Source organism: Cryptomeria japonica, chromosome 9 (assembly GCF_030272615.1).
Source record: "Cryptomeria japonica chromosome 9, Sugi_1.0, whole genome shotgun sequence".
NCBI lineage: Eukaryota > Viridiplantae > Streptophyta > Pinopsida > Cupressales > Cupressaceae > Cryptomeria > Cryptomeria japonica.
Window position 1 is genome coordinate 271,881,321 of NC_081413.1, and position 21,017 is coordinate 271,902,337.

General features: G+C 33.3%; 1 protein-coding gene across 1 annotated transcript; it reads left to right on the forward strand.

Annotated features, from left to right (window-relative positions):
- Positions 1-15,968: 15,968 nt before the first annotated feature.
- Positions 15,969-17,146, forward strand: LOC131061891 (pathogen-associated molecular patterns-induced protein A70). The gene has a single exon (XM_057995744.2). It carries the CDS (start codon positions 16,282-16,284, stop codon positions 17,008-17,010), a length of 729 nt encoding a protein of 242 aa, XP_057851727.2. The 5' UTR covers positions 15,969-16,281; the 3' UTR covers positions 17,011-17,146.
- The last annotated feature ends 3,871 nt before the right edge of the window (positions 17,147-21,017 follow it).

Sequence of the window (21,017 nt, forward strand, 5' to 3'; positions counted from 1 at the left end):
TCTATTAGATTATCAGGGTTAAGTTCTTCTCGTTTAGACCCTAATGGAATGATAGCTCTAAGTGAAAGATTTGAATGCAATAAGAAAGCATGTAATGGTCCTTGGAAATTTGTCAGACGAAAACAAAAGGTAAAATTAATTCTCCTTTTACACACATGTTGATCTAGATATTCTTCTCAAATTCTAAAATGGTATCAAATGAGTGAATGAGTTTTTATAAATGCAATAACTAAGCACACAAATCAAAATAAGATACAATAAGTTGGCTCAGGATGACTAGTAAGGGAGGGAAACTTGGGCCTATTTAATAAATTTGAATTTTAAAGTTTGAGGTTTATATATATGACTATGCAACTAGCCTAGATAAGTCCACAACTCATTGATCCAATCTATGTAGGCAAGTAATGGATCTAGAGGTCAAGAATGCAAATGTGAGGATTAATGGTAAAAGGGATTAGAATATGAGATTTCATGAGTTGATTTCACACACAATTATGTCACTTGTAAGTTGATTGCTACATTTATAACACCCTAATAAAAGTTAGACTAAAACATAAGGGAAAAGGACATGGGTATATAATTTTTATCATTACATTTTTCCTTCACTTTTGTGCATGTAAACTACTAAAAAATGCATGTCAAATTAACATAAATAGTCAACAAGAAAATGTAAATGTTTTTTAGATAATAATTAAGAATATCAATCCATATTAATCAATTGATCATTCTTGAATTTTTCTTCTTTCAAGTACTATATTGAAACCAAAATAACAGAGAAAAATATGCATTGTATAGCATCTATGACATATTTTGAGATAAGCACAAACTATACCTTGATTGAAAAAGAACAATACTCAAAAGTACTAAAGGTAGAGAGAGGTGGATAAGGGAAAAATTGATAAAAAATTATGACTATGCATTTAGGGATATGACTCAATAGATGGCTTAGAAAAAGGGTTTTAGCCATGCTTGCAAATGTAAAACCTAATTCCAATCGTGTGGGTGAAGTGGTAAAGAATCTCTCTCTTGGACATGGTAATGCATGAGAGCTTATCATACAAAATATAACTCACAAAGGGATCCAAATATAGTATGGTAGATATGTTGGTAAATAGTGGATCTGAGTATTGAGAATGCAAATAAAGGATCAACAATAAAAGGGGACTAGTATATGGGATTTTACAAGTCAATTTCACGCCTAATTATGTCACTCATAAGTTGATTCTTGTATTTATGGAACTCTAATGAAAATAGGACTAAAGCATAAAGGAAAAGGACATGTGTACATGCAATTTTGATCATATATTTTGCCTACATTGTAATGTGCATGCAAACTACTAGGAAGAATGCATGCCAAAGTAAAATAAATAGTCAACCTGTAAATATAAATATTTATTGATACTAATTTAAGGATATCAATTTGTATAAATTAATTGATCATTCTCAAATTATTCTTTTCTTGAGCACTTCATTGAAACCCAAACAATAGAGAAAAACATGTAGTTAATTATAGCATCTATGAAATATTTGGAGATAAACATAAATTATAGATTTCTTGAAAAAGAACAATCCTAAAAAATAGTAAAGGTGGAGAAAGAAGGGAAATAATTTATCCTCCTATGAAAATTGATAAAAATAATAATTAACTATACATCTAGGGATATGACTCAATAGATAGTTCAAAAAAAAGAGGACTCCAATCAAGTTGAAAAATGTAAAAAGATTCAAATTGTGTTGATGAAGTAGTAAGAATATCTTTTCGACATTGTAATGTATTTAAGATTATCATGCAAAGGAATGTTAATGGCATATATGACCCCCTCTGATTGGTTCTATATAAAGGAATAAATGAATTAGAGAAGAGAAGATAAATACATAAACAAGGTAAAGCATGAAAAAATATATCATATTTTGGATGCACAAAAATATTAAATAACGAATCCACCAAAAAACCATGGATCTCCATGACATATTGCATCAACATACATAAACAAAGAAAAACTTGATTCAACATCAAAATAAATCTCAAAGACCACTAAGGCCTACCAATAAAAAAAACAACTAGAAAAATAATGTGGACTCCTAAACAAAAAATGGTGCCCATCCATTTCTTCAAAGGCTACTTACTTCCCAAATCCAAAAATAAGGAAAATTGTAATCCATATAGATCGAAGGTCATAATATCCCACCAATCACCAAACATGTATAAAAATAATGCGTGTCTCTAAATACAAAGAAATGTCTCAAAATAAGCTTCTAACTCACATCCCAATCCTAAATTTATACATCTGAATTCAAGTGTCTCCATCTAAATACCTACATCTATTTTGGGTCCCTCCATCCCAAAAATCACAATCCCAACTCCCTCTCCTACACATCTTAAATTCATTAAATATATTTTAGGAACCTATATCACAAAAACTATAATCCTCATACCCATCTAAATCCAAAAAGTTCAAATTCACATCCCTCATTGGTGTCATTTTTTTTTTATAGATTTTCATTAGTTTTAGCTTTATTCATATTTTCATGGGTATTTCATAAATTTATTTCTTTTGGAAGTAGTGTAGATAACTCAATGTTCTCATATTTTTCTATAATGGATGCATATATCTTCATCACTATAATAATTTCCTTCAAATATCATTACAAGCACTCATCTTTACTGATATTTCAATATTTTATTCTAGAATCATTTACTGTGATAGTGTCTTAAATACCATTTGAATCTAATTCAAATTAATCTCCTTGACTTTTATGTTGAATAATTGGGATAGTATGTCATGCTCATATTTACATAAGATCGTGAAAAATTAACACAATAATTTTTTAAATAAAACGCTTATAACAATCATCTATCCCTCTACGAGTTGGTGTAGAATGCTCTATACCATGCAAGATTTGGATGAATACATATCCATCCAAGATCTAGAAACTTTAATGAAATCACAAGAGAGATCAAATATGAGAGAATATTTCTATTATATCAAAGGATGTGAATGATAGATTAGTTTAAATGAATTACTAATTGAGATTAAAAATAGGACCTCTTAGTGATATAAAATAAGGTGAGACATATAATTGCATAATATTATGACATGTTGTGTAATCTTATCACTTGGGGTAGAAAGTGATAAGTATCCTATGTGTATGCTAAGTAGAACTTAAGTAACTAGCGTCAATGGGACCTAGATGATGAATTCATTAGGCAGGAGACCACGTTCGAACTAACACCCCTCCTTAAGTGCAACTTAGTGAGACTATGCAAGATATGATGCAAGCATGGATCCAATCTATGAGGCCATTTAGGAAGTCATGTTAATATGTAATTTCTCACAAATGAATAAAAATAGAAAATATTTTGGGACAAAACTCCTCCCTAAAATAGATCCTAAGTAAACCTAATCTAGGTGTAAATAGATTCAATCCTACAAAAGTGATTTCCAAACTAGTTGTGATAATGACTTTATTTATACTAGCAAAAAAAACACCACAAGATTTTGCAAAAGTGTTCATAAAAACTATTTATCCTTGCCCAAATTCAAACACTAAAAATCAAGACAAATAGGTTCTAGTTCTCAAAATCCATATAACCAAGGTAAATCTACACAAGTGAAGTTCACTTCCAAACTTGTGGAAATGAATCCTAATAACGTGTAGTTAGATTTCATAGGTCAAAGATATACTGTAAAATTTTAGAACCTTGATGAATGAATTTCTAACATTTGAACAAAGTTGTCTATATCAAAATCAAAGCTAAACATCCACATATTTAAATTTCCTATATGTGTTCTAACATTTATTTTAATTGTTAGTCTAAACTTATTCATGTTAGATAGCTTAGATAACCAAAGGACAATAGAGAGGGGGAGAAGGGGGGGGTGGTGGTGGGGGGTGGTGAATCGGTTGTCAACGGATTACAAAACTTTAAGCATTCAAATCCTTATTACCAGAGCACATAAACTCAATACCGAAATGCATAAACCAAATACTAGAATAACTGATATAGCAATTAAGCATAAACATAAATCACAAAACAATTACCATCCATCCAGAACACATGACACCAAGATTTGTACATGGAAAAGATGGTAAAGGGAAAAACCACAGTGGGAAGCCTACCCACAGTTAGATAATACTTATGCAGTAAGTATGTGATTGCAAAATGAGGGGCATGCACATGCAGGAAGGCCAATAGCCTAGAGTGCACTACTCATCACAAAAGGAGCCTCACTGACTACAAAGTAAATTCAGACTACAATCTGGAAAGAAGAGTGAACTGCAAAGATATCATCTCCTATGTACAATTTCGGTTAAGCTTACTACCAGAGGTTTCTAACCTCTCTTACCAACCTAATTCGATCACCTATGATCGACCAAAACTCCTGCATATGATTACAACATTATTCGCACACACATAATCGCATAACCATCCCATAACCATAATCCCCTGATCTACAAAGAGATCTTACATCATATTTATACCAACCCGGGACCTAAACAATTAGGTCGGCCACCTAAAAGATAATACAATAAATTCATAACATAAACCCACAATCCAATGTTCAACCAAGTTAGTATAAGACCAAAACAACACAATCCAATCAATGAATCCATCCAGTAATGCATCGGGATCACCCATCAACACGTTACATAAGCCGGTCCATAACCTAGATAGCACCGGACCCAAAATGAGTTGCTATAAACCAAATCCAACACCACCGATCAATAGGAACACGAACAAGATAGCCAACAACATCCCAAAAGCCATCTAGAAGTCATGCCAACACCACTTATCACATACATCAAAAGATCTTCAACAAAGCTTTGTCGATAAAACTCTTACCGGTGACCAAAAGGCTTACTAGAACAAATGATAGTTATCTGAGTCATCAAATCCCGAACCAACTGATCATGATACGCATTTCAATAGCATGACTGACATATCCAAATCAATTCCACAAACCAAAGCATACCAAAGCATACTGAATCAATATCATAATCTAGCCACTCTACCGAAACCAACTAGAAACCGGTAAACAACCAAAATAGTTGGTGTTGCCATCAATGACAAAAACATCAATGCAACACATAATCAATTCCTCCAAATTGCCAACAAATCATATAACTTAAATATTTGAATGTATGATATAATTAAAGAGTCATTTTCACAAGCATATAATGTAAACCTAAATATAGTCAATCTACCATTCAATTTCACCCTAAATGTGAAGGGACATTAACTCCTTTGTAATGTCTAATGCAATAACCAACTACTTAGTAAGAAGATTATTAATGGATAATAAAAGAATAGAATAAATTCTAATATCAAGAAGGCTAAAAATAGCCTATGGGACAACCAACCATCTCAATCAAGCCTTTTGCCTTTAAATTTTTTCTCTTGTTCAAAGTGAATGATTTCTCCAACTTTCTCAACTATTCATGCAATAAATAAACCGGGTAGAGTAACATCAACCAAAATACTAGCATACTTGACTATGATGTCCTTATAGGTATCACACTAAAAAAAAATAGTGTTTTTCTAGTTCCACTACCCTGGAAAAGCAAACAACACAAACTCTCCCTTCCCAAGCTTCTTTTGGCCTTTTCCACCTTATAGTGTCACATCCAAGGTGATGTGAATCAGTGCTTTACTGAGAAATTATAATCTTTGTTATCCAAGGGATATTTGCTCGTGTGTATGCTTTTTGCTAATGAACACATGCAGAGTTCAATTCCTCAAAGTAATAATTTTTCTTTCTCCCTAGAGTTCTTTCCCACACAACCTTGCAAAATTTCTCTATGAAAAATGTCATAATACCTTTCTTGTCAGTAGGAAAAACGTTCAAATAAATATACCACTTCTTCATCCATTTTCTATTGTGCTTCATCTATGACTTCATTCTCTCACTTAGGACCTTGTTGAAGACAACCTTAAGCCATTTGCATGCTTCCATCTAATCAATCTTTTTGAGATATCTTATGAGACAAACCATAGAAAGAGCTTCTATAGGAACAACCCTTGTTTCAAACAATAAAATCTCATAAGGGGTTGAGACTCTTAGTTTGAACTTGCTAGTGTCATGCGTCATCAATTCTCTATTTGTCTCCATTTTTTCTTAGATGTACCACTTTTCAAAAGCTCACAATCATAAACCACCACTAAAATAACTAAAAGCTTTAAAAAAATAGATAGTTTTCCAATCCCATAACCCTACCTCTCTATATCTAAACGTTCCAAATTCCTCGAAATCTCCCAACCTAAGTTATTCCCTTCACACCCATTGTTCCAGAACTTGACCTTATCTATCTAGGTTGTTGAGAATAACTGCAAAAAGTTATGTATATGAAAGGAAAAGATAACATAGATTGATGCATGAAAAGTGTGAAAGGTGTGTCATACCGGAAAGCAAAAATGATAACAAATGTTGATCTGTCACTGAGATTTATCCGGTTTCTCCATTAGTCAAACTTCATTCAATTTCTTTTTAACCTATTCGAATGGAATGGTGGTTTTTTTTGCTGAGTCATTTTAATAGTGGCCCTCATAAAGTTTGCCGCAAACTCTGTGTGAATTTCCCATCATATTTTTTTTGTTTTTCTATGTGATTTTGATGCGATAGATTTTTTTTAGTTGATAGTGATTTAAAAAGCTCCTACAAACATATTTTAAATTGTAAGATAATGTAAGATATATAGAGAGCATTCTATTTGTTTTTAATTTTAATTAATATATGTGATATGAATTTTTAATTGATAGAAGTACAGATCTTATATTCTTATAGCTTAGTTTTATATTTTTTTTATTTAGATGTTGTAAATGTATTGTATTGGTATTTTATTTTATTCATTTGAAATATTAATTAATAAATATGATTCTAATTTATTAATTCATAGTTTTCAAAGATCTTTTTGTTTGGATAAGAGTTTTAGTTTGATCTTTTTTTTTGCATTATTTATGTCATTTGGCTTGGTCTAATGTCTGAACTTGATTGCACATGATGGCATAGTCTACCTCTTTGAAATTTGAATTTTTTTTTATTAAGTAAATTTTCCTTAAATATGGTCATTATCCTATTAATATGCACAACAAACACATCAAATTGTGTGTCTAGGATCATGCATTTAATGACATCTTCTAGGTCATTAGGAATATCACATATTTATATTACTTACTCTCATCAACTGTTTGCATCAAGAGCTCTCAACCTTGTCTCAAGCTTAGTTTAATCCTAGTTGGATCAATAATTATAAATGTGCTTGTCATGTTTTCGGTATTTGTACAAAGACTAAGGAATTTATTGCTATGAAGGAAATGAATGATATTCCCTTTTCCCTCTAGGTTCAACTATGATTTTCAACATAACCCCTTATTTAATGTACATGTACGTTAAAGGTGGGTGCATTAAAATCACATGTCCTAGACAAAACCACACCAATCATACTAGGTCACATGGCATGACCTAGTCTAAGGCTAGGATACATTGTGTGCTTTTATCCTCAATAATATAAACTTTGAATATATTTGTACAGTCTTCTCGATCTATAGTTTATAACCATATCTCAAATTTTAGTTTTTTTCACAATACATCAATTGGTTAATAAGGACAAAAATTAACATCACATTAATTTAAATCCAAATAATCTCCTTATTCTCTCTTTGTTATCTCCATTCCTTAATCTCAATTACTTCAATTTCATTCTTTTATTTCAATCCCATCTCATTATTTTTTAGGTTTGATTTGATTAGGATTAGGAATTAATCTACAAGTGTAAGAAATCATTTTCTTCATTAGATAAATTGGTGAATCCATAACTTTCATGTCTACACTTTAGGGTATAAATTTAATGATACTTTTAATATTAGTCTAGCACAGTATACATTTGTCCTAATTTTTCAAGCCATTAACTTTGCATACCTAGACACTCCTAAGACCCTTAGGTCCCCTTCAATGAAGTTCTCAAAATGAAACCTCATGTTGCCACCATGACTAGCTCTCTTCATTATACCTCTTATGTGGATAACATGTTTCATTCAAATACAAAAAATTGAGATTATGTCCATGACACGTTTATTTACAACTTTGAAAATTAAAAGAAGCATGAATTGATAAATAATTGAAATCTTTACATAACCACCTAGGTACCATATATGATGATATGTCTACTTTGTGTTGTTGTTTATACTCTCAATAAGACACTTCTCACAAAAGTAAATAGAATATAATTGAGTCCATACAATCAACCAGGTTTCCCATTCAAGATACATAAGTCTTATTTTATAGTGGACCATGTAACTCCCCTATCCTTTTCACAATACCTAGACTATATCCATCATTAACCTACCTATAGTTTATCTAAGAGCTCCACATCCATTTCCCAAATCTTGGGTACTATGTATAGTTCACCATCAAATAATTTACCTATGATCTTGCAACCAAATCTTCTCCAACCATTCTCTTGACCTACCTCCATCTCTCTCGTTCATATTTCCTATACTCATTCTCGTTACATTCCTTATATTATTCGACCCAATCTACTACATCCATAGCCATATGTTCAATTCCTAAACTCTATTGAACCATCTAAACCTTTTTGTATACTTTCCTTGGATCACTCATATTCCCATAGATTACTCAACCACTCATATTAGTATTATTTGAATCTCTTGTCCCTCTGCATTGACTTGCATTCTTATTTTTCATCCCTCTCTAGGATTTCCCACCAATTAGTCACCATTATGAGTTAGTTGCTATATAACAATGATATCAATGATTTAGGTAATTCTCTTATAAATTATCTGTCAAGTGAGTTATTACATAATGCATTATCCCATGATGTATCTATGTTTATCCATTATAAAGACCAAAGAATGCATAGTTCATAATTTATACTCCATTTATTATACACTTGTATTGTCCACCCTCATATCATGTTTATGAAACATTTTAGATCATTCCTTAAAAATGGTGTCTCAACATTGCATATACATAAGGTACTATTTTTAGTAAGTATTCATTTGAGCACAAATTGCTTCAAAAATTTCCCTAAATCTTTGGGTTGGCTAGATAAGCATGCCAGTAAATTTTCATTGCAAGATCATGTTTAGATTTGAAGATATTAAAGCTTTCATTTTTTAAAGTTGTAAACAGAAGTTTTAGAGTCAATTTTGAGGGATTTAGAGGCTCTAGAAGTGTCTATAATCAACGTATCTGGTTATAGATTGATAGAGCATGTCGTGAGCTTTTTGACACTTCAAATGGTTCGTCAATTAGACACCCATTTGAAAAGTTTTCACCTTCAAAAGTTGGGTCTCCTAAAATTAAAAATATAAAAATGCATCAGGCACATAAATGAGCCTTAAAAGAGAGGTACATGTCTTGATGTGTGTTTTGACACATCATAGGGCATATAAGATTGGAGATCAAATGGGTGCCACTTTATTAGGTGGTTTTAGCCCATGGTTTTTAAATTAAGTTTGACAATTTCATGTATTGTATCTCCTATATATGAGGTACATGAGATGGAGGTTGTGTGTAAGGGTCTTATAGCTATTGAGTTACCTCTGAATCTCTAGTTGTGATACTCTTATAAAAATCTTGCTCTGCAAGTATATTGTAATATGTTAAATTGATTTCTAAATAATATATTGGGTGGATTTTGGAGTGTGGGATTTTTCTCCCAAAAGGGTTTTGCCCACGTAAATCACTGTGTTGTGGTATGCATTCTATTTATGTTTATTTCTCTTAAGTTTCTATAACTATTGTAAGGATCTGGATTTTTTTTGCATTATCCTCCTCTCAAGTTTAGTGTAGGACGTTGTTCTGCTACTTAACTTCGTTACAAGTGGTATTAGAGCCCAATCACCTTTTTTTTCAGTTGTGGGTTGTTGGGTTTTTTGAACTAATCCAGATTTGAGTGGGAGCTCATGTAGAATATACCTTTTGATCTTGTTGTAGGAATTTTTAGATGGCAAGTTCGTCAGGGAGAATAGAGGTGGAGAAATTTTTTAGAAGTAATTTTGAGATGTGGAAGCCAAAGATTGAAGATTTGCTAATAGATTGAGATTTGTGGGATGTTGTTGATGCGAATGTCTCAAGACCTTCAATTCCTACTACAAATACTCAGTTAGATGTTATGGACTATAAATTTAAGGGTCTAATCAGATCGTTCTTGGTAGACTTTATTCTAGTCAATGTCCATGAAAAGACTTTTGCAAAGAAGTTATAGAATAAGCTTGGCGAGATGTATCAAGTCAAATATTTATTGAATCGGATTTTATTGAGGAAAAAATTGTATTCCTTGAGAATGGAAGAGGGTGGATGGATTACAAGCCACCTGGAAGCATTTAATATTTTGGTGGCTCAATTGGCATCTGTTGGTGTCAAGTTGGGTGAGGAGGAGAAATGTCAGATCTTGCTTTATTCTTTGCTTGAATTGTGGGATTCTCTTGTTATGGCTATTTGTAGTACTTTTGTTGTTTTAAAGTCTCAAGATATAGTCCAAGTGTCTTGTGTAGTACCCCTGCCCTAATCAATTTCTAATCTTGGTTTAATCTTAGTTAGTTTATCATAATATAATGATTATAGTCAGATGTTTTGATTTAGTGCATAGCTGTTAATGTGGTTTTTGCACCAGTTGTATGCAAGTTGTTTAGTGTTCCTATTTCGTGGTATTAAAATCAGGCTAACACTTTCATTAAGTTTATATATGTATGCATGTATGACTCTTGGTTGCAGGAGATTTCAAGTACAACGCCGCATGAGTGCGAGGTTCGTCTTCGCCTTGATTCACAGGTTGAGTGTACCTCCTTAATCCTTAGAGTTGGATTAGGTGGTCGTGATAACCTCGTTTGACCATAGTCGTGCTCAAGTGAGCATCGTCAGTCATCGTCGGTATTCCCTTTTGGTTGGGTTTGCGAGTCATCTGTCTGGTTGACTTTCTTGGTTTGCGTGTTTGGTGTGTGTGGTTAAATTGAGTAATTAGCCTTAGTATTTAATGTGATCAAATATGTGGTTGTGCATTAAAGATTAATGGACTAGATTAAACAGGGTTTATTTATACGATTATCATTAATTTGAATTGCTCGATTTTAAATTGGGAGTAAGCTCAATTAGATGGTTAAATTTAAATATTAAATGCATTTTGTATATGCTGTTGAAAAAGAAAGTTTTGAATTTAATTGCAATAGAATTAATTGTATTCTGTTGGCTTTTTAAATTAGAAAGGTTAATTTCAGTTAATTGAAGAAATCGATTTTAGATTGAAAAACAAGTAAATATATTGATATAGTTGGAAAATAAATATTTTTGTGATTTATTTTAAATAAAAAATTTAAATCCAGAAATGAGATTTTTGGTCAAACTTTTCCATATAACCTAGACTTTTGGAAAATATTGGGGATTGAATTTTTTTGGAGAAAAATATATTTTTGGAAAATATTTTGGAGGAAAGATTTGGGGATTTTGGAAGGAGAAGGATTTCTTGAGCTGTAGGTTGGGTCTCTTCATCAGATCCTTTCCAGGAATGCTTACTGAGGTAGGAATTCTGGTTATCAATTAGTTATTGTTTAAATTTAAAAAAAAAAAATGGGCATTGGATGTTCTTCATGCTATTTGGTTTTAATTTCTCCATTGATTGCCTCAAGGTTATGAATCACTGTGGAATTAGTTGGTATTGGTTTATTGCTTGCATCCTTGCATGGAAAATGAGCTTTCTTATGCCCAAAAGGATTATCCTTTCAATTTTGAAAACCTCTCATATTTTGGAAATCTCTGTGTTGTTTTAAAAAAAAAAAATTATTTGTTTTAAGTCTCTGGGAGACTGACTATGTTTTTTTATTCACAGTAAATAAATTTTTTTTTAAAAAAATTCTTTTTAGTCCCTGGGAGACTGGTTTATTAGACTGTGTTTTACATAGTAAGAAAATATAAATATATATATATATTGGGGAAACCCCAAGGGGGAGCTGCGTGTCCCTTTGGGAACAACAGCGCTTCCCATGGGGGATGCGTGCTCCCTTTGGGAACAGCAGCGCTCCCATGGGAGCTGCATGCTCCCATTGGGAAGCAGTGCTTCCCCTTTGGGGCTGCGTGAGCTCCCATGGGGACCACGTGAAAACCCCCCTTTTCATTTTGTAAAATGTTTTTTTTTAATATTTTTTTTTATTATTTAAAAAAAAATATATATTTTATAATATTTTCATTTAAAAGAAATGTTTTTTTTAATATATTTTTTTTATAAATATATATATATATAATAATAATTTATTATTATTGAAGTTAATTTTTAATAAATTAAGTTTTAATAAAGTTTAATTATGGCATTCCATTAATAAATTACGATTAGTTTGTAATTAATTAATTGTATAAGTGGCAATATACATTAATTAATTTTCAAAATTGTATTTTATTAGTAATGCATATTTTTCTTATTAGATACTTAATTTGTTAGTTTGTAACTAATTATTAATTGTGTATATGTTATTAATCGTGGATTAATAAGCATATATTAATTAATAGTTAATTTTGGCATTCTTTTCTATATGTGTAAGGAAATAATTGTTAAGTTAGGAATGGACTATCGTTAATTGGATTCTTTATATGTTTATGTTTCCTTGATTCGTATAGTTTAACTTGGTTTTGAAAAGACAAAATTTGTAGGATTTATTTTGAACCAGTATATCAATGATGTTTTTATTAAGTGCAATATGTTAATCTGGGAATGGATTTTCTTTATTTGGCTTCCCTAAATATGTATATTTCCTTGATCTGTATAGTGTAAATTGGTTCTGAAAAAGACAAATGTGTAGGATTTATTTTGAACCAGTATGTCAATGATGTTTTAATTGAAGATTAAATATCTTATTTAATTGGTTAATGGTTGTCTGATTATATTCATGTGAATTTGGTTTAAGAATTCATTATGGCTTATTATGTGTGTTTGATGCAATGAACCTTAGAGAGTTAGAAAACCAAGAACAACCTATACCTAGATGAGGTAGATAACTGCAACCTAATATAGATCATGTAGAAAACGTGATCGACTTTTAACGTTTAGATCAATTTAGAAAAGATTATATCTGCTAGATATTGCCTATGCGAGTTTAATTTCTGTATTCACTTTTGCTTAAATAATGGCAAGTCGTGCTTTGTTTGATAGGACCCTGTCGTATGGATTGATTTGGGGTACCTGTTTCAGTCCTCGATTCTGAGTTGACTGTTGTTTTGTGGTAGTGTCGTATTTGGTCATATCCTTTGTGTGGGTGTTGATTGATGATTCGTGGTTGACCATAGTTGGTCAGGTCTCTGGTTAGAGTACTGTCAGTAGTGTACCTCTTTTGAGTCGTGTTTGACCAGATGGTTATTCCCTCCTTTTTGAATTCCGTTGGCTTGACCATGTGTGTCCTTGATGTCTAAGGTTGCTTGAGAATAGTCTAGTGTCGTATGGGAAAGTGGCTTTCGATTGGGGGCCGCGCCCAAAGTGGTTGCTGGGTAACCCGTCGAAAGTGAGTCTAATAAGTGATAACCTAACAGTAGATTAGAATGTAATCTCTAAGTAAGATAATTGTGCCTCACACATGGGACGAGTGCTAACACAGACTCGACATGCTGTGAGAAGGCCTAAAATGGCAAACCATCATCCTTGTCTTCACAAAAGGATGTGTGGGTCCACATGAGGCTTGGATGGGCTGGAGGTACGGATTAGGTTGCCAGGGTATCCTACTGTATGGGGCCGAAACCTATGAAGACCTACCAGGGTAGCCATACTAGGTTGTGTGATGACACTTGTCCCTACGTTCGCTAGTGTGTTGTTGTATTGTCTGATAGGAGTACCTTTGTGGGTCGTCCTTTTGTCTATGCCCTTGTAAGTACTTGGTTTCATGTTAGACCTTGGGTGGTGATGACTTAGTTTTGTGGATGCTCCAATGGACCTTTGTATTAGCTTTGATTATGTTCAGCTGGATCCTTTCTTTTCAGGGATCGTTTATGTATTTATTGACTGATACGGTCATTTGTATATTGATTATGTTTCACCTTGATGGCCAGATTGTAAATGGTGTAACCTCATGTATTCTTAACTTTATTAATTATCAGAGGGGTCTTGCAGTTGAGCAGACCCGGAGATGTAGCCCTTTAGGGGTGAAATCCGAGATCATCTTGGTGTTATGTGATGCTTTTATTTCTTATATTTCATGTTTAGTGTTAGCACGTATGAATTCCATTTTGATCGAATGCATAAGTGGTTTAGATGAGATTTATCGCAGATGCATGTATGCAATCGTCTTTTAAAATGCAGTAAATTGGATCGTGAAAGAATGTAACTTAGAGTAATGGAATATATTCAGTTGTTGTTAAGGAAATTAAGTATGCATGAAAAGATCTCATATGTTTATGATGAAATTCTAGTGTGTTAGAATATTAGATGCATCCAACTTATATTTCAATGAAAAGTATGAATGATGGGTATGAATAAATCTTAATGGATGAACCTTGTCTTGTGAATTATATTTCCATCTTTTGAAAGAAATTATCCTTGGTTAAGAATTATCTCGTTATTAAGATAATTAGCTTATTGGATTAATTGTGTGAGTTAAGTGAATTGTGAAATTTAAGTAATCTCGTTGGGAAACTCTTTAGGTGTTAGTTGATGTCTTCCGCTGTGTAATCTCATCTTTGATATCTTGTTGTATCTTAATGTGGTGTAACTTTAAAAAAAAAAAATTATTGCACTCCATTCTTGAGTTATAGCTTAATCCCTTCACTCTTCTAATTAATTACTTTCAATTATTTTAATTATATTTCTATAAAATAATATAATGATTGTAAGACACATTTTTCAGTTATACTTTTAACTATATTACAACAACATAAATTTATTATTGTGGTTCGTTTCTAGTTTGAATAAGGTTGTGCTAAAGCTTTGGATTCTTCCTATGTAGATCCAAGATCCAATTCTCGTTGATTAAATTTACTTGATTGTTAGCCTGATTAGACTAAGTCCATAAACACCAAAAGATTTATAGGAGGGGCTCACCTTGTCTTTAGCTAAGCTCCAAGTCGCTTACAACTATACTAAGTTAGCATAAATAAATTATGGATTGTGAAGTCTCATCCCTGAAGGAACCTTAGTGGATTCTCCGCTCCAATCAAATGCTTCTTAGTCTTGATGTGATTCTCTTAATCTCATTCCTAGCGAGACTCTCCCTTAATGATGAGATTTAATCTCAAAAATTAGACCCTTTCTCCAATTTATCTAATAAAATAAATTATAGACTCACTCTCGCTTGATGATGAGATTTGATTAAAAATTTGGACTTTTTTTCGATTTATCTAATAAAAAAAAAAAAAAAATAGATCATAGAAACATCCAGAATATAAGTTAAAATCAAAATCTAAAAATGATATGACACTACTATATAAACAAATTACTATGGGTCACCTATTTCAAACTTGGGTTTGATGATTCATTTGACAAGCTCGATCATTACTGCACTTACTCCATACAAGACAAAAAAAAAGCTCACCACATCACTGATCTGGCGGTAATATCATATATATTGGAAAATCTAATATACTCGTCAGAGACGTTAAAAACAAACTTCCTTTCCAAACAAAAGATATTTTCCTTTTTAACAGGTGGACCGTCTAAGTTTTAAAATATTGGGCGGAGTTAACGTGCACTCAAGTCTGTAAACATTAAGTCAAACTACTCAAACCGCTAAACGTCAGCCGAAAAAAATAATAAAAAAATTAGTCGTCCACGTAAAGCGATAAGCATGGGGGGAGTCCTACGTTAATAAATCCACAATGTCGTCGTAGATTAGGAAAAGGTGGACAGCCACATGTTTGGTCGGCGGACATCTGGGAAGCACGTGGGACTCTCTCTCCTCTCTCTGTACTCTCTCTCCTCCCTCCTCAAACGGATATCTTATATTCCTCCTCACCTAGTCTAGGATTTAGAGGTACAGGAATTTAATGAGCGAAGAAATTTTGTGGAAAATGCCCGCAATTCTCAACCACTCAAGTTATTTTCTGTCATCCGACGGTCGAAAGGAGGACTGGGACCTGTACGCATAAGTCTCGCGCAAGTTGGCTAACTGCGACTGTGTGTCCGTTTACATTCCGTAGTCCGTAGCAGTGCATTTGAGGATCGAGAGGGGTACGACCGTCAGGGAAGTTGCGTTGGTAGTTAAGCGCTAGTGAAGTTTATGTGTTCATGGGCAGCTACAAATAATGTATTTGGGGGAGGGAAAAGAGCAGAAGTGTTGAGGGGTTGGAGATGTCGGGGACTGGAGGAGGGTTTGGTGGTCCGATACAGGTGTGGGATACAGTGCAGAGCTGGTTTACCCCAACTGTGCTGTTCGTGCTGCTCAACATTGTGATCGGCACCATTGCAGTCAGTTCTCGTATGCTTGGGAACAGTAACAACAATGAGAATCCCAATGGCCTCAGAAGGGCTCCTTCACTGCTCGCTAGGTTTTCCTCCATGACTTTCAATAAGATGGTAAATGATCAGGCTGAGGTTCATACATGGATCGAGCCGCAGGAAGCAGTTGTAGAGGACAATGTGGTGGTCAGAGAAGAGGAAAAGCCAGTGATTGAGCAGAAGAAAAGGCCGAGCAGGGCAGCTCAGGGCAGGGGCAGGGGAGGAGCTTCTTCTGGGTTGTCGCAGAGAACAGGGAATGTGAAGAATGGGCTCGCACGGAGCAAATCGGATGCGGCGCCTCTCATAGATCTGCACCCGCCTCCCCCTCCTTTGCCTGGGACGATTAGGAAATCTGAGACTTTCGAGCTCAACAGTAGCCAGGCAAAGGCTGTGGTTGCAGGGAAACCTCCGATTTCTACACTTGCTACGGATTTTCAGGAAGTGTCGGGCACTGATGGGGCGTCTACTGATGGAGTAGATGCAAAGGCGGATGATTTCATTAACAAGTTCAAGCAGCAGCTCAAGTTGCAGCGCCTTGAGTCCCTCATGCGTTACAAGGATACTCTGAACAAAAAGATGTAGAAATTTGGGTCCATTGAGTGATGTCTTTTTTAAACTCCTTTCTATGTATCTTTAGCGAATGTTTTGGGCATCTTTGTTCAGAAAACGCTGTATTTATTGGCTTCGAAATCTTAATTTGATGAATGGTTTTTCAGTAGTCTTTCTATGATTATCAGGTTTTCTTTGTAAAATACCATATGATCTTTATCACCCAGATCTTTAATAATTTGTATGGTTTTCAGCAGTTTCGTTGTGGTAGAAAAAATGGTCAGTTCTGCCCATTTGGGTGTGTTATGTTGCCTTACCGATGGGATGGTAGTTAGATGAACAGCAATGGCGTAATGGCAATAGACTGGCTGTAAACGCTACAGATATTACTTCTACTGCATTTTTATAGTTACCGTTATAGGTTTTACGCTCATCGTTGTGGAAATAAAGGAAATACTGTTTGCCCTTTTGGCGAAGCATTCTGAACTGAACATTTATTGCAACTTTCAAGTGATTGGATAGATATTAGATAGACACTTGTGTGGAGCTTAATCCCTAACGCCTGACATACTATTTATTTTGAATTAACATGTTCAGCAATATGTATCCCTGACCGTTCTTCCTTGAGGACTTGCACTGTAAATTAGAAGTAGAATCTGTGTAAATTTGAGTTTTAACTTGATTTTTTTGTGTTTTTCCAATCCAAAACTGATATCAAATTGGGTGGGGCTATTACAGTGGCCCATTTAGAAGGTTGTAATGTTACGTCAGATTGGCACAAACCTTGTAGGTTGCAATTACAGTCGACATCTTGTGAGGTTGTAGTGTAATGGTCATGGTTAGATTCCAGGACACTTTTTTTTGATGGGGGGCAAACTTACAGCCCTTTGTCTCACATTGTTTTAGGAGCAGTCCAGCTGGGGTTTAGCTTTGACGGCCTACCCAGACTGCAGGGTAAATTTTTTTAATGATTGATCATTTGTTGAATTTCACACTTCATATGCTGAAATTGGTACATGGTTAAAGGACGAAACATGAAAGTCTCAAATATATGTATTTTTATGCTTATGTGTTCAACATTGCTTCCTCTGACCATGAAAGACATAATATTTATGACTGGTTATCTGTTCAATATTGCTTTACTTGTGCTTGATGCTGAAAATGGTTCATGGTTAGAGGAGGAAACATGAAAGGCAAGACTTTTTATAACTGGTTTATCAGTTCAACATAGCGTATCATATGCTGAAATTGGTTTATGACCAGAGGAAGAAATATGAAAGGCGTAAATAAATCTATATCATTATTTTTTATGAATACTTATCTGTTCAACATCACCTACATGAAAGGCAATTGTTTTTTATGACTGGTTAATTCCACATTCCTTATATATTTTGAAATTGATTCATGGTTAGAGGAAACATGGAAGGCTTAAACATAGGTGACAAAGTTCTGAATGGATATTTCATGGTTAGAAAAAACATGAAAGATGAAAGGTAAAAATATATGTGACAATTCTTTTATGAATTTATATTTGTTCAACGAAGCGCAGCCCTTCATATGCTGTTAATGATGTTAGTTGCTGTTAGTAGTTATGAATTGGTCTTTTTTTTGTTGTTAGTTGCTGTTAATGCTGTTATAATGCTGTTTTTGCACTGTGGTCTCGTTAATAATTCTGCTATGTAAAGAGCCAGTGCCCTAGTTCTCACTGCTTTTTTAATAAAAAACATAGCGTAGCCCTTCATATGCTGAAATTGGTGAATGGTTACATGAAGGAAACATGAATAGCTAAAAATATAACACAAATTTTTTATGACTGGTTCTCTGTTCAACATCGCCTTTCAACATCGTCTTTTTTTTGTTGTTAGTTGCTGTTAATGCTGTTATAATGCTGTTTTTGCACTGTGGTCTCGTTAATAATTCTGCTATGTAAAGAGCCAGTGCCCTAGTTCTCACTGCTTTTTTAATAAAAAACATAGCGTAGCCCTTCATATGCTGAAATTGGTGAATGGTTACATGAAGGAAACATGAATAGCTAAAAATATAACACAAATTTTTTATGACTGGTTCTCTGTTCAACATCGCCTTTCATTAATACTGAAATTGGTTCATGGTTACAGGAGTAAACATTAAGGAATAAATATATGGTAATTTTTTAATTTTTTTAATCTTTCAGCGGACATAATCTTCAATTTTTAAGTTCTGTTTTTTTATTGTATTTATGGTTAAAATCCATCCTTGTAGCTCATCCATCCTATCATGAAGTGATTTTGGTCCAAACTTTTAAGTTTTGGGTTTGAGAAGATTACTACTATTTTGGGTGTTTAACAATACCTGTACTCAAAACCAACAATATGCATCCAAAACCATAGGAAACAATCTACAGCCATTTGTGATCGCTGCAACTGAACCGATCACAAGTTGTTGGCCTGTAGGAGAAAGTGCCATTTATTGGAGATTCCACTTGATCCTGGAGTGTGGGTCCCCAATTAGTCAGAGCATATCAATAACAAGGATGTCGTTTGCAGGTGAGGAAGGGTGTTGTCTTCATCCTTGGATATTCAACTTCTTTAATGTTAACATTAAATTTGTATTCTTTATTGGGTTTTGTTTATCTGCTTTACAGTGTACTCATTTCTTCTATACAAAAGATGGTTTGAGACAAGTTGCAGTTCATCTGCTTTACAGTGTACTCATTTCTTCTATACAAAAGATGTTTTGAGCCCAGTTGCAGTTCAGTCATGGCGTCACATTGGTGTTCTGATAAATGACAAGTATATCATGACCCTACCTGGTGTTCTGATACTTGGAATCTGTGTTGTCTAGGCCGACTACCAAATTAATCATCTAATTCAATTGACAAACATAATTAATATAATTGGCTGATTAGATAGGATATCTGGGACTTGTGCTAAACAGGTCAATTATGAAATTAATTAATACAATTAGCTTAAATAGCTGAGCTGGAAAATAGTATAAAATTGAAGTGAAGGATAAGGTAAACAGTCTGTAGGTTTTTGTGTGGGTCAAATCACCGTTATGCATGATTGACATTGCTTTCGTGGTGTAAATCCAAGTTTGGGTGTTGGGTAGACGTTGCCATGAAAAAGGGGTCAGAGTAATGTCCAATAGAAAATAGATACTTGAAATTTGCAGACTAATAAATTAATGGAATCTGTCGGAATTGGTGAGACTAAGGTCAAAATAAGTTTGGATGCATAGGGATGTGTGAAGGTAGGGTCAATTAGTTTGGATGTATAGGGATATGTGTAGGTTGATGTAGGTAGGGTCTAAATAAGTTTAGCGGGGGGTCACAATTAGTTTGGATGTACATGCACATGTGAAGGTGATGGCAATGGCTACGCAGCGGACAAAATGGCCCGCCCATGCCATGCTTTCTCATCCCCATTCCCCCATGCATCATCACCATCCACTCAAACGGTCCCAGCAAACCGTACCGATCTGCACAACTTAGGAGCAATTTTTTAATGTTTTTTTTAATTTTTCAATATATGAAGTTTTGTATATGTTTATATTATCATTTTTAAATATGTCTATATAATGTATTGTTTAATATTTTTTTAATAAATATTATATAAAAAAATTTCATATGTTATTTTTTTATTGTTTTATAAATATGTATAATTTTTTAATTTAATTATATACAATGTTTTTTTGTTATAATATTATTTATTTAATAGATTTATTAAATTATAATGTTTAAATTTTAAGCAAATCTATAAAATAAATAATTTTAAAATTTACTTAAACTTAAAATATAACTACCAAAATTTACTAAAAAATAAAAGTAATTAACTAAGTTTCTTAGTGAAAAATATTATAGTAAAGTAATTAAGTTACACATATTTAAGTTAAAAAATATCAAGTAAAAATATGTGTAACTAATATACAAATTTAACATATATATTAAAAAAATAAAATAATATAACTTAAAAATAAAATTAAAATATGTGTAAGGGATGTAAAATTTTAACATCCATAATATATAACTAATTAAATGGTTTTAGCATATGTAAGTTAAA

Excerpts from the sequence above, each read along its gene's own strand:
- LOC131061891 (XM_057995744.2), top strand. The coding sequence starts at position 16,282 with ATGTCGGGGACTGGAGGAGGGTTTGGTGGTCCGATACAGGTGTGGGAT.